This window comes from Fringilla coelebs, assembly GCF_963513975.1.
Source record: "Fringilla coelebs genome assembly, chromosome: 17".
NCBI lineage: Eukaryota > Metazoa > Chordata > Aves > Passeriformes > Fringillidae > Fringilla > Fringilla coelebs.
Window position 1 is genome coordinate 4,970,698 of NC_140043.1, and position 13,597 is coordinate 4,984,294.

General features: G+C 48.8%; 1 protein-coding gene across 1 annotated transcript; it reads right to left on the minus strand.

Annotated features, from left to right (window-relative positions):
- Positions 1-5,938: 5,938 nt before the first annotated feature.
- Positions 5,939-10,849, minus strand: SIRT4 (sirtuin 4; the record flags this gene model as incomplete). The annotated part of the gene is given in 5 exon segments (XM_084217015.1): positions 5,939-5,959; positions 5,961-6,104; positions 7,204-7,498; positions 8,082-8,587; positions 10,815-10,849. Coding segments are annotated over 4 exon segments (960 nt in total). The 5' UTR covers positions 8,582-8,587; positions 10,815-10,849.
- Between the last annotated feature and the right edge of the window lie 2,748 nt (positions 10,850-13,597).

Genomic DNA, 13,597 nt, shown 5'->3' on the forward strand with positions numbered 1-13,597 from the left:
GCATTGTCCTGTGGCTCAGGGCGGCCGCAGGCCAAAATAAACAAATAAATAGCCAAAACCGATACTCTGGGCCGCTGCTCACTGCCGCGCTGAGGGGACGGGGCGACGGGCGGGGCGTGAGGGGGGAGGGAAGCCCCGCCCCCGTCCCCTCTGCCCAAGGCCCTGTGTAGCGCGCGAGGCACCGCCGCGTTCTCTGATTGGCCCTTGGAGGCGGCGGGGGCGGGGCGCACCTGCTTGCGGCCTCGCGTGCCCCCCCCGCCCCTCAGGTACCCGCGGGTTGGGGCTGCTGAGGGTGCGGCTGCGGCTTCGGCTTCCCGGCCTCACCCTCCCTCGGGGCGATCGCCCCTGCCTGCCCTCACCCTTCCGCGGCCCCTCGGGGCGATCACCCCTGCCTGTCCTCACTCTCCCGGGGCCCCTCGGGGCGACCGTCCCTGCCTGCCCTCACCCTCCCGGGGCTCCTCAGGGCGCCCTTCTCCCCCTCCCTCACCCTCACGGCCGCCCTCACTCTCCCGGGACTCCGGAGGGCGCCCTTCAAGCCTTCCCTCAGCCGCCCTTACCTCGGGCTGCCCAGCCTTAGCAGCAGCACAGCTGTCCCTCTTCCCCGGGGCGTCGCTGCGTGAGGGCCTTGAGCCTTCTGGTGCGCCTTTCTCCTGAGGGTCTCCTGCGTGCTTAGCCTGGGGAGCCCTTCTCCTGCCCTGTTTGCAGTCAGGAGCTGCAGAGAAGGAGGTAATGTCAGCCTGGAAGGCAGGGAGCCCCTCTGAGGGACAGTATCTGCCCCACTTTCCCAGCCCTGCCAAGGTCCTGTGCCAAAGCTGCCCCTCACCCTTGGTATGGGGTTTTGCTGGCAGGTATTTTTGGAGGTGTGGGTGAACTCCTGGGGCAGGGTCTACACACACCCCCTGCCTGCTGGCAGGGCGTGAGGAGGGCCCTGGTTCATCATCAGAATGAACTGTACCCAAACATGGAGCAGACCCCAAGGATCTGAGGGTGCTCTGGGAAATGAGAAACAAATGGAGAAGGAAGAAGCTGGCTTGGTATGTTATTGGAAGGTACTTGCAATGCCTTCCTTCTGAAAGTAAATGTATTTTTGAGGGCATTAGAATGATTTTGTGAAAGGATAGTGAATTGCATTTAGTTCTTTTCCTTGAAAAGGGGAAAGGATTGTGTCACAGCCAGACATTCCATTTTATGGTAGATTGAGTCCTGGTTTTGTACCAGTATTGGTTGCTTATTTTTCTCAGGTGTTTGTGTATGTGAATTTTCTGGAAACATTGAGTGCTTGGAGTCCTCCACAGAAATCATGAGGATCCTGGATGTGATCCTGTCATATGGCCAAAATGAATCATTTTTAGGGCTGCAAGAGCAAGATGAGGTCTCTTATACTCACTCACTAGCTTAGATTCTCTGAAATTATTGTTTGTAGAACAGTAAAGCTCCTAAGTAAATGTTACTAAAATCCCCTTATGATAAACCTCATTGTAGAGAAAAAAAGTAAAATATCATCAGTATCTGGAAGGAAAACTGCATTTTTGAGCTGTATTATCGCAAGTAGGGAAGATTGCTGGGGTGCATTGGAAGCATTAAGAAACTTAATATGAATTTATGAATTTTGCCTGTAGCAAGAACTTTTGATTTGAGGTGAGCAGTATACATACTCCTGGCATTCAGCATTTGGAGTATGCTAGCATTCCGTAGATAAACCCCACAGACAGATAAAGGCTCAAATTGATTCCATATCTGTCTTACTCCACACAGATTTTATAAGCCTGCACTTATGATCGGTCCCTTGATCACGCTTCTCATTTCCATGGTGCTTTGGTGGTGTGAAAGACCCACCATTAAACCCAAACATTCCCCATCCATAGGGAGCCTTCCCACATAATGCAGAGTGTCAGGCCCTAATGAACAGCACAGGTGGGGAGGCTGAAGGGGTTGTGCAAAGCTGCTCATTAGGGCTTTGAGGAACATTGTAGGAAGAGTAAGAGCAGAGCTGGTGACTGCTTGAACTGCCAGTGTAGGGGAGTACAAGGAGTGTGTGAAGATCTACCATGCTGTACCTCTGTTCCAAAGCAGAAAGGGATTGCCTGGAATGCGAGGTATCCCTGTGCTCAGCAAGGGGGAGCTCTGAGACCCTACACACCTGCTGCTGCATAGGATGCTGGAGGGAGAGCAGCTCTGTGGGCTCACTGCAGAAGTGAAGTCTCAGGCTCTTATCTTTTCTCTATTGTTGTTTTCTATGCCAAGATTTTTCACTCTCTGCAGGGAGAGCTGAATTACTCTTAACTACATGGGCATTGCACAGATGAAAAAGAGTGCTCCAGCTGAGGTGAGACGTGCAGAGAGCAAACAGTTCTGCTGATGGTAAAGATCCTGTGCCAGTTTCTGTTTGGGCCTGGAGACCAATTTGAGACACTTGCACTCTTGCTTATCCTCTTCAGGCTCGGCTTCTCTTTTTCTCTGCCATTGTCTAGTTAGTGGTGCAGAAGGGAAGAAGTGCACTGGGGTACCTTTCCTTGGTGGGAAGGGAGATGACAGGGAGCTGCACACAGAATTGCAGGAACATTCTGGAACAGTGGTTTTAAAGCCCATCTGGCTTGACTGTACTCTGGTTTCCCTGCCTACTGCAAAGGCTAGGAAAGGGTGACATCCAAGCAGTCACAGGGGAAGAAGCACACTCTAGATGGTAGATTTAGTCACCTTCACTCCACTGAACCTCCCAAGTTCTGCATGCCCAGGGTTTTGGGTCATTTTCCAGAAGTAATGAACAAGCAGGTGTGTCAATAGGAGCAAACTGACTGTAAGATGTGTGAGGCTGCACTTACACCATGGGCACTAAACCCTTTGGGCCATCTGCATTCTGTGCTGCCCTCACTGGAGCTCAGTATGTGAAATACCTTCCTCAGACTCAATTACAGATGGCTCTGAGAATTTGCCCAGAAACAAAGACAAGATTTGCCAAATAGGAAGTAACTTTTATTTGCTTTGGGTAACTCCAACCCACTTTCAGAAGAGCAGAAGAAAAATTCATTATGAGGTACTCTCAGCTCAGCTATCCAAGCTTCAGGAGGAAGCTGTAAGAAAAAGAGAAGAGCAAAAGCTGTTGATTTAGCTAATTTCATGTCATGACTTTTGGTGTAGGAATTTTAGGCTCTCTCAGGCATTTCTCATGTGAGCAAACTTAATGGTATCTTGGGAAATACGTTAAGAATTGAAGTGCTCTGACCCTGCTCTAAAAGAGGTCAATTTTAGTAGTGCTGGATTAACTTAAGAGAAAAAAGAATGAACTTCTTCATCTCAGCCTCGTACAGTTGTTGTAGATATGCTCATTACCATATAGTAATAAACCATGCAGAGGAAATTTACTGTTATTTTTATTTATTCTGAGTCATTGTCCTGGTGGCTTAAAAGTACAATTGGGGTAATGACTCATCTGAGAGTGATGCTGAAGGGACACCCTGACTCCTCTCCCACAGGCTCAGCTGCAGAACTGGAGAGAAGGCAGGGGTAGATGTGGGAGTTGTAGTTACCTGTCACAGAACTCATTATAAGACTTGTTTTAGACTGCTTGGCAATGTTCCCACACCTTCTCAAAATGCTGGCTCTACTGGCACTGAACCTGCAGCCTCTGGTTTTGACACACCAGTGTTGTGTAAGGTTCATGGAGGGGGAGAAGATGATGTGGATAGTGAGAAACTCAGCCCCAGCTCCCCTGCTGAGGCATTGGCATCTCTTCTTACAGGGAAAGCCCCTACATGAAAATATGGTGTATGTGGAGACTCTGCTGTGCTTTAGGCATGATTTCTGCAACAGCTTTGGTTGGTGGGACAGCTGTACTGTGACAGGACTGCTAAAGATGGAGAGAGATCTGTGAGCTTTGCTCACTGCCAAGCAGCAGAAACCTGAGTCATTGGGAAGTGGCGTCACCATTCAACGCGAGCAGAATGCAGGTGGGAGTCCTAAACTGTTCTTGCTTGGCTTCAAAGTGAAGCTGTCTCTCCTCTAACCCAATACAGCCAAATCTTGAAATGTGTTAGGCATCTTAATGCCCTCTGCCTTCTGCAGAAATTGTATGCCTTATGTATCCCTTAGATTCTCTGCTTTATTTGCTCTCTCCTGGCATGGATTTGAATCGACAACAAAGCAAAAATGAACTTTGTATCCTGTGGTCAGCTATCCTTGCTTTGCTACTTGACCTTTTAGCAGATGACTCTGGCATCCTTGTTTCCAACTGCTTGTTACAGTTCTTGTCAAAATATTAGTCCAGGACACATTACTTGGAGTAGGAGGGGACACTTGGAAAACCCCAACAATTAAATCCCTCAGAGCTAGGAGGGGGGAGTGGTAGTTTCATGAATAAGATCAGGTCAAAAAGTTAGTGTTCTAGTTTGTGCCAGGTTCTGTATTTTACTCTGTGAACAGTCTGACAGAGCTTACAATATCATCCTGAGCATCTGAGGATCAACAAAAAATCACTATCCAGTAGTGATGGATCTCCTGTTAGGAGTGTGGAAATTGCTCCTTTCAACAGAGAGAACTTCCTGAGGGAGACCTATTGTACAGATTTAATTGTATTGCTCTCTTAATTCATCAGCTGCTAGTAATTACAAACTGCATTTTTGCAGTGGAAAAAAAAAAAAGAATCTAAACTGGCTATTAAGAATGTACTTAAATAGATATTAGGAGGGAGAGAAAATTACAATGCAAATAGTCTCAATCTTCTAAACAATTTTAATTGGCTCCTTAGCTATTTATTAATGAAATAACATCTTCAAAAATGCATTCTGGAAAATGTAGTGGCCTCACTGAAAGTAGTGCTGGTCAGACTAGCTTCAAGTAACTCCTCTGACATCTCAACAATATTTAATTTTTAAAGGGGTTGGATAGGAAGCAGTTTAGCTTGTCAACTGACAGTTGAGAGAAATGCTGACTTCATCAGCCTTATAGCCTGTGCTTCCAAATAATCTGTTACAAGAGCAGTGTTCTTGTTCAGCTTCTCTTTTGAACCTTTTTTCTTTAAAGTGACCATTGCAGTTCCTCTTGCCTCCTTTTCCTCTTTGCACACACTCCACAGTATCCCACCAGTGACACTGGATCCCCCAGCAGTGTCCCACATCGCCCTCCTGTGTTACAGCCTCAAATTACCTGGTCAAAATCCCTGTCCCCCCCTTCTCCTCTGGAGACAATTAAAAGAAAAGTATTTTGTCCTCAGACGTGGTAGTCCAATTATCCTGTCCCAGTGAAAGAAAAGGCACTGTTTAACGGCAAGGGAAGGCAGAAAAGTAATTTTTTTTCATCCTCATTCTGTTTCCTGATACATGGAGATGGTTTCGTGGAGAGAACTGGTGAGGCTGACACGTGTGAGGCTTGCTGCCCTCTCCTGGTGCCCTCAGCGGCAGTGCACTGCATCTCACAGCTGCCTCTTGGATTGGAGTTTTTCCCTTTCTGAGTCCTGCAGGAGAGGAAGAAAGAAACTGCTTTATCGGCTGAATTGATTATTTTAAACAGCAGTGTTTGATTAGGATTAGCTGGACCAATTCAATCAGGAACAGCTTTTGAACTGTCAGTTGCAAAGGCAACAGTTGTGATCAGGTTCTGTGGAACTACAGGTGATCCCCTGTAGTTTCCTGGTAGTAACAAATGGATTGGAATTCTACACTACTGAGTCTTCTGGATACTCCTGCCCAATTCTCTGGGAGTGCAAGCATTTAGTATGTTTTTTGTTTATGATCATGGGAAACAGCATCATGGCCCATCAGAGCAGACCAATTACAGATTAAAATTTACAGCCACCTTTTGGTGCAGTGAGGGAACATTTTTTCAGTCAGCACACCTCAGTCTCAGCATTTGCCAGGAACTCGTATTCTTACCCTGAAAGGTGACTGACCAGGGAAGGTACTCACCTTGTAAAAATAACTTTAATCCTGATAGCTACTGAAGCTCAGCTGGTTGGGTCATGAGCAAACAATCAAAGGCAGCAGCTCTCCACAGCGAGAATTCAGCTTTAAGGATGCAAAGTGATCTAACCTGGTGGGCCCAATGTTAAGGACTGCAATTGGCAGCTTCTTCTCCCGGGCAGCAAGAGCAAACCTGTAACCAGAGTACACCTGCAGGAGTACCAGAAAACAAAATTACAGGCAGCTTAGGCAAAAGAAGAGTTACAGAAAGGAATAAAATAGGTGCCAGTGGCAATGGGGAAAGGGCTGTGTTAGGCAGCTGCACTAAGCTCAGGTAGGAAATGTCTTCATTCAGGAGTGCACAGAATAGAACAGCTTTCAACCTCTGTCAGTGAAGGATTTGCAGTTTCATAGAAAATGAAGCTTCAGAGCAGATTGAAGGGAAATGTCCTTGTCTTTTAGTAAATCACTGCAGCAGTTTTTATTAGTTATTACAGGTACTTAAATGTTGCACTTTGATGGTTCCTGCATGGCCCAGCTAAGGTAGTACAAGAACAAACCTAAGGCATTTCAATCATTTCTGTACAGAGGATTATAAGCTTAAGAAGTGCAAGCTTAAGGAATTTGTATCCAGTATCCTGAAGCCAAGAGAATCACAATCAGTCAGCCTTGGTTTTATCTCCTTCTGGGAGGTGTTAAGAGTAAGGTTTTTTTTATGTAATTGAACTTGTTCCTGGAAAAAATTATCTTACATAAACACCATTACAAAAGCTTCTATGGGTTTAGAAACCCCTGTTGTTTAGTTACCTTACCTTATAGATAAGAGGCTAGTGGCGAAAACACATTGTGATACAAAGGACAACCCCAAGCAGTAGAGATATTTCAGCTCTCTTATTGAGAATTTTATAAAGAATGAGAGGTCCTAAAACCTGGTATTTTACACAGTGTGCCATGAGGCCTAAAAAGCTACCAAAGGCTAAAAATTTCAGGTAAAAAAATGTGAGGAATGAATTATATCAGGTATCTTGCCTTTATGGACAATTGTGACCTGATGGAGGAGGCAGCAGAGAGAGGTCTGAATGGAAGTATTTACAGCAGCATGAAGCAGATGGCAAAGAGTGACAGGGACGCCCAAAGAGGTCACCCATAAAGCCAGATTCCAACCACAGTAAAAACAAATTACAAAGAAGCTCTGCAAATGCTGGTCTGATCCACAAGCCATTTGTAGTCCTAAGCTGTGGGACCAAGGATCATTGCAGGCAGAGTAGCAGAGAAGTAGGAATGCAGTTTGGGAGGCAGACCTACTTACCTGCATAGAGGATCCTGCTATCAGCATGGAGTCTGACTCTGCCAGGCGCTGGTGTACAAAACTGACTTTTTCCTGGCTCACTGTGTCCCCAAAGAAGGTCACATCAGGCTTCAGGATCCCACCGCACTTACGGCAGGCTGGCACTTGGAAATTGCGCACCTGCTCGTCCGTCAGGAAGACATCCCCATCTGGAGCCACCCCAAACGCTTCAGCTTTCCAAGTAGGATTCAGAGCTTCAAAGTGCTCCTGGAGCTCAGAACGCAAGATTCGGTCTCCACAGGCCAGGCAGAAAACCCTGAAAGTCAGAGCAAAGTCTTAATGGAGAGTTTCATGTCAGCTGAAGATCTGGAGACTCTAACTTGTTCCTTAGGAGGCCTGTCACATATATTTACCAAATAGTACAGGTCAAGGAGATGTCTTTCTACTCTGTTACTTTGTAGGAATACTCTAGAGGAAGTGCTTTCAACCCTGCCATGCATCCTCTCTCTCAGTTCATATCCCAGCCAGGCTGTGATGGCCCTTCTCCAGTACATATATCCCATGCAATTCTGGCCCTATCTATTCTGCTTAAGGTGGATAATCCTTGTATCCTCATGATCCCCTTGTTCTCTTTACTAAAGAGGACATTTGCTGTACCAAGGAAAGGGGAAATGGATGCAGGTTTCAAGGAAAGTGATCCAAATAATGCTCCAAAAAAACGGAGTGGTGGTCATGTTTCTTAAATAGTGTGAACAGCACTGGGTTGTGATCTTTTTGTCCACCTTTGTGTCTGTCATCTCCAGAAATGCAGCATGGAGGTTTTGTCTCCTTTCTCAGCAGCTGACACTGCAGCTGCATGTCAGTCACCACTGACAACCCCCCCGTGCCAGCAGCAGTACCTGTGTGTGCAGCCGTGCAGCTCCGTCATGCGCTGGCTCCCGGCTTTGGTGTGAAGGGCATCCACGTTCTGGGTCACCAGCCAGTGCAGCTTGCCCAGCTTCTCCCAGTCTCTCAGCACCAGGTGTGCCTTGTTTGGCTGGTGGGAGGAGAACTGGGGCCAGCCCACGAAGTTCCTTGCCCAGTAGCGCTGCCGGGCACTGGCGCTGCGGACAAACTCAGCGTGCTGGACGGGCCGTCTGTCTGTCCTGGCGTAGAGCCCCACGCCCTCAGAGCGGTAGTCAGGGATCCCTGACTCCGTGGAGATTCCAGCTCCAGTCATTACAAACAGCCTCTTGGAGTTAGAAACAAAGCGCTGCAGCTCCTCCACTTCTGCAGGATCTGGGGGAAGACAGGCTGGCACGAAAGTCAAGTTTGGAGAGGCTCTGGATACAGAACGGGATCTGCAATGATGCAGTCTGACAGCTCTGAAAATGCCAGACCCATTCTTGGCAGAGAACATGTTCAGCTAAAAGGCAAGAACAGAACACATGGCAGGTAACAGAAAGCAAAAAGCACGTCCTTAATGCCATTTGCTTGTGATTCTCTGGGAAATTATGCTGCTAAGTATTCTTTGCTCTCTTTTTAATAAAGAAAAAAATTATTTTGGAAACATGAACTAAATTCCACCATCCAAGTATGTTCTTCTGAAAGAGGGGAACACTGAGCACAAAGTTAACAACTCTGACTTGCAGGTTCCTGCTGTTCTACCCTGGTGTGAAGGATGGCTGCCTAAGAGGACTTGGAAAGAGCCCAGAAAGACCTGTGCATGTGAAGTCTTTCCCAGGTATGTGCAGCTGGCCAGAGGGGAAATGGCAGGAAGGCCAAGAACCTCACTCCAGAGGCACTGGCTGGTTCCTCCCCAGAAGAGACCATTGTTTTGCATTTTTAACACTCTGCCTGCTCCAAATCAGTCTTTTATATTTACCCCATCCTTAACACATGCTATAGGAAGGGAGACAAAAACAACTTCAAAATGTTTCACCCACCCCCAGACAAAGGCCTTGACTGGAGTTACTCCTGTATGGCATGTTTTGGTTCACTTTTTGTTTTTGTTTTTTACAAAGGCCTGGTGCAAAACAGGCCTTGAAATGGGACTGAAGATTAGGGTACTGTCTAAATGCCTCTGGCACTTCCTCTTCTGTGGGTGCCACTTCCCAGAGTCAGTGGGGGGATGGACGGGCACTGCTTTGATTCCCCAGCAGACACAGGGGCTTTCTGAGAGAGAAGGGATCATCCAAAGTTTGGGGCAGAAGGAACTGCCTGGCAGGTAGGAATGGGAGGGATGCCCTGCTTTAAGGGAGGAATGACATGCCCTGCTGGGGACAGGCAGGGTGGATGGCTTTGCTGACTAAGTAGCCTGGAATTGTGTGCAGGACCTGTTGAGACACGAGGGCATGGGTTTGGACTTTGATTTTGTTTGGGCATTCCAACAGTCTGCAGTTCTTTCTCCATTTCACTGTTTTAAAGCTATTTTTTCTGTTATGGTTTTTGGTATGGTTTTGCAAATAATGTACAAAAAGCTTTGAGAGCAACAGTCCTGAGAATTGACTGTCTGGTATTTCTGCCTCCTTTAATCTCCCTAAGCAGGGGGTTTGTACGAGACATTGAAGACAGAGGAAAAACTTTACTGATAAAACGGGATGATCTCCTGAACACCTAAACTTCAGATGTATTTAAAAATTGCTCCATTTACTGTAACACCTAGTACTGGTGGATAACTGAGGGCTTACATACAGCTGAAGTTTAGGTGTTCAGCTCCAAGCACTGATACTAAATTGTTGCTAGTGGCAAAGGGTAGCTTTGGCTCAGTTAGTCTTCAGTTCTCAAGGCTTTTTGTCATCATCAGTTGAAATGCAGGGAAGATTGGACAGACTCCATAGTCTGAATTGCTTTTTGCATCTGAGCAGTGATTCTGTTTGCAATGATTTTTGCTTTGTTTTGCTGTTTAGCAGGAGTCGTGTTGGGCATTCCCTCTAAAGAGGTTTAATTTCCCATATGAATTCATTAGAAGGGACAAAGTCTCCCAATAAACTAATTTGCTTTGAGAGTAACTTGTGTCATGATGCTCCCCAAAGGCTGTTAAGCCAGCTTGATGGTAATTAAATTGCTTTAACTGATGAAAACTCTTCGTTCCTGCCCCTTATCATCAAAAGATCTCTCAGAAGGAAATGCTCAGAGGCAAAATGAAATAGAAATGTAATAGGGGTTGGCCCACAGGAGAGAGAAAGCAAAAATTACAGATACATTTAGATACATTTGAAAGCTGCTGTGAACCAGGTAAGGACTTATGGAAGAGAAAATATTAAAGGATGGAATATTTCTTGTCAAATACAAAGCTGCTTTTAAAATGAAATTGCTGAGATTAAAAAACAAAACAAAACAAAAACCCACCCAAAACCAAAACTCTTTGCATAACAAGTGAAACGCCTTAAACGTACCTACGGATATCTGAGGCTAGAGTTTGTTTTTAGCACACGCCCAAGATGCTCCACAGGAAAAGATCAGGCAAGGTTAAGGTAGAAAAGGAACAGGATCCTACAAAGGGCTACAGGCCAGAAATCCAAAGGGACCCCCGCGCCATAGGGACCCCCCCGTGTCCCTTGTGCTGTGCTAGCGGCGGGGACGGGCTGACAGCCGAACCAAGGCCGGCTAATGAAAGAAGAGCGATGCGGTGAATAACGCCGCAAACTCACCGCTCATGCTGCTGCCGCCCGGCCGCGGAAGGACGGGGCCGGCCTACCGGAAAGGGGAGCCCTCTGGGAAATGTAGTTCACGGGGAAAAATGAGCCCTAAGCACAGAGACTACAACTCCCATGCGTCAGGGGGCGGGGGGCGAAAGGTGTTCCCAACATCCCAGCACCTGAGACAGTTTGAAAACGTTGAGAGCTTCCTTACAGCCATCAGGGAAATGTGTGAGGTTAAAATCTGAATTCATTTGATACAAATGCATGCAATAGCTTTGATAAAATGCATCGTAGATGCTTGTCATTACGAAAGACGTGTTTTCTTTTAACCGACACTAACATGTTTTAGGCTTAAAGTGTGACTGAATAAATAATGGCAGAAAAATCCACTGAGGGCTGTTAAGGACACCTCTAGCTTGGGGATTAGGGCAGTGCCAACCTGTCTGCTGCTGACTCTGTGCACCCTGGCAGGAACCCATCTTTTTGCCTCCCTGCTTGGTGCAGGTTTCAGTCTCAATAATCACCTGATAATTTGTTCAGTTTGCCTGGCAATAAGGAGTTTGAGTTCGGGTTTTTTTTTTTTTTCTTCTTCTTTTTTGTTTTGTTTTGGTTTTGTGTTTGCTTTGTTTTTCTTTAAATGAGGCTTATTTTTCTGAGCAACAAATAATTTGAGGAAGGCCAGACTGCTGTATGGTAGCAGCCTGGTGCACTGGATGCCCAGCAGTCTTACAGACCATGGGCTCTTTCTAAAGATTTGCACTGCTTTTCAAATGCATTCACCAAAGAGCTCTTGCTAAACAGTTCAAAACATTGCAGAATTTTAATCCTTTCTTCTTTTTTTGGTCTCTTACAGTTATTGCAAAAACAAGGGGAACCTGAGTGTCTGTGTAGCAGTGTGTAATTTTGTGATCACAAGGAAGAAGCGCATCCTGCAGTGCCTCCCTGCCTGTCCCTCTGACCCTGGGCTTAGCTGTGGAGTGCAGCCTTCTTTTTGGCAGTGTTGTGAGTCTAAACGACTTTCAGTGATTTATACCTTAGGCGTTTAAACGTGTTTTAAACTCTTGGGTGATGACTTTGCTTTGGTGGCACCCGAAGGATGCCGTTTCTCCCCGGTGCTCCTCGAGAGTGCCCCCGCCCCGTTCCCTGCTCTCCCTCCCGGGATGGAAAACGACGATTTTTGGCCAGTGCCCCCGGCTCGAGCAGCGCCTTCCAGGACGCTCATTACCATAGTGCCCTCCCGGCAACCTCTGCGGGTCCCGGCGGTGACACCGGCCCCCGGTGCATCCCTCCGTCGCCTCCCGGTCCATCCCCGGCCGCCGCAGCGTGGCTCGGGCTGCGGGCGGGGGCGGCGGGCGGGGGGCAGCGGGACCATCCGCACCCGCTCTGAGCTCAGCGGGGGCGCGGCGGCCCCGGGCCCGGGAGGGTGGGGGATGGAAGGCAGCCTTGCGCAGTGGCAGTATCGTAGCCGATGAGGGTGTTCCGAGGCGCGATTATTGCTAATTGAAAACTTTTCCCAATACCCCGCCATGACGACTTGAAATATAGTCGGCATTGGCAATTTTTGAGAGCCTCTTCGGAGGCGGATTCTGTGTGGTCAAAAGAGAGATGAGCAGATAAAGGAATGAGCACCGGTCTGAGGATCCTATGCTCAGAAGTGGGGATCTTTTAGCCTTGGGGTTGTCCCACGTCCAGTTTCATTGAGCGTTTCACCCTCAGCCCCTTAGAAAAAAAAAAAAAATAGGCACCGAACTCTTTATCTAAAAGCGCGCACGGTTTATTAAACGCTGCCTTTGGCTGGAGCAGGTGGCGGGGATGCCCGGCAAGGACTCGTGTTGGGATGGGGCTCCCCGGCGCTGTGGCCGCTCGGGGCTGCCTGGGGCTCAGGGAGCGGGGTGCCCGGGCTCGGTACGGCCGGGGGTGCGCGGGGCGCCCGGGCTCGGTACGGCCAGGGGTGCGCGGGTGCCCGGGCTCGGTACGGCCGGGGGTGCGCGGGTGCCCGGGCTCGGTACGGCCGGGGGTGCGCGGGGCGCCCGAGTCTCGGTACGGCCGGGGCTGTGCGGGGCGCCCGGGCTCGGTACGGCCGGGGTGCGGGGGGTGCCCGGGTCTCGGTACGGCCGGGGCTGTGCGGGGCGCCCGGGCTCGGTACGGCCAGGGGTGCGCGGGGTGCCCGGGTCTCGGTACGGCCGGGGGTGCGCGGAGCGGCTCCCTCGTTCCGCGCGGGGCTGCCCGCGGTGACGTCACGTTAATTTGCATATTCCCTCCCAGCAGCCTTCGCGGGTGTACCGGGGCCCAGATCAGAGGGCAGAACGGAGCGCCCCGGTCCCGGCGGGGCATGGGGGGTGCAGGACGGGCGGGGGGCACGGCTAGGGGGGTGCAGGCAGGAGGGGGCGGGCGGCGGGACTCGCCGCGACCTAGGCGGCAGCCCCGGGGCGAGTGCCGGCAGCGGCGGGGTAATCCAGTCAGCTTTGCGCAGTGGCAGTATCGTAGCCAATGAGGTTAATCCGAGGCGCGATTATTGCTAATTGAAAACTTTTCCCAATACCCCGCCATGACGACTTGAAATATAGTCGGCATTGGCAATTTTTGACAGTCTCTACGGAGACTGAATCTTATGGTGAAAAACAGATCGAAAGCGATTTAGTCAGTAACTTCTCAGTGCTTCTGGTAGGGGTACGTCTCGGCAGTGCATGGGCGCTTAACGAAGATAGTACGGGTTTTGTTCTTTCAGCGCTGCCCGGGTTTACTGTTGCTGACACCGCGGTTTAATAAAATGAGGGCGCTGTTACATGAAA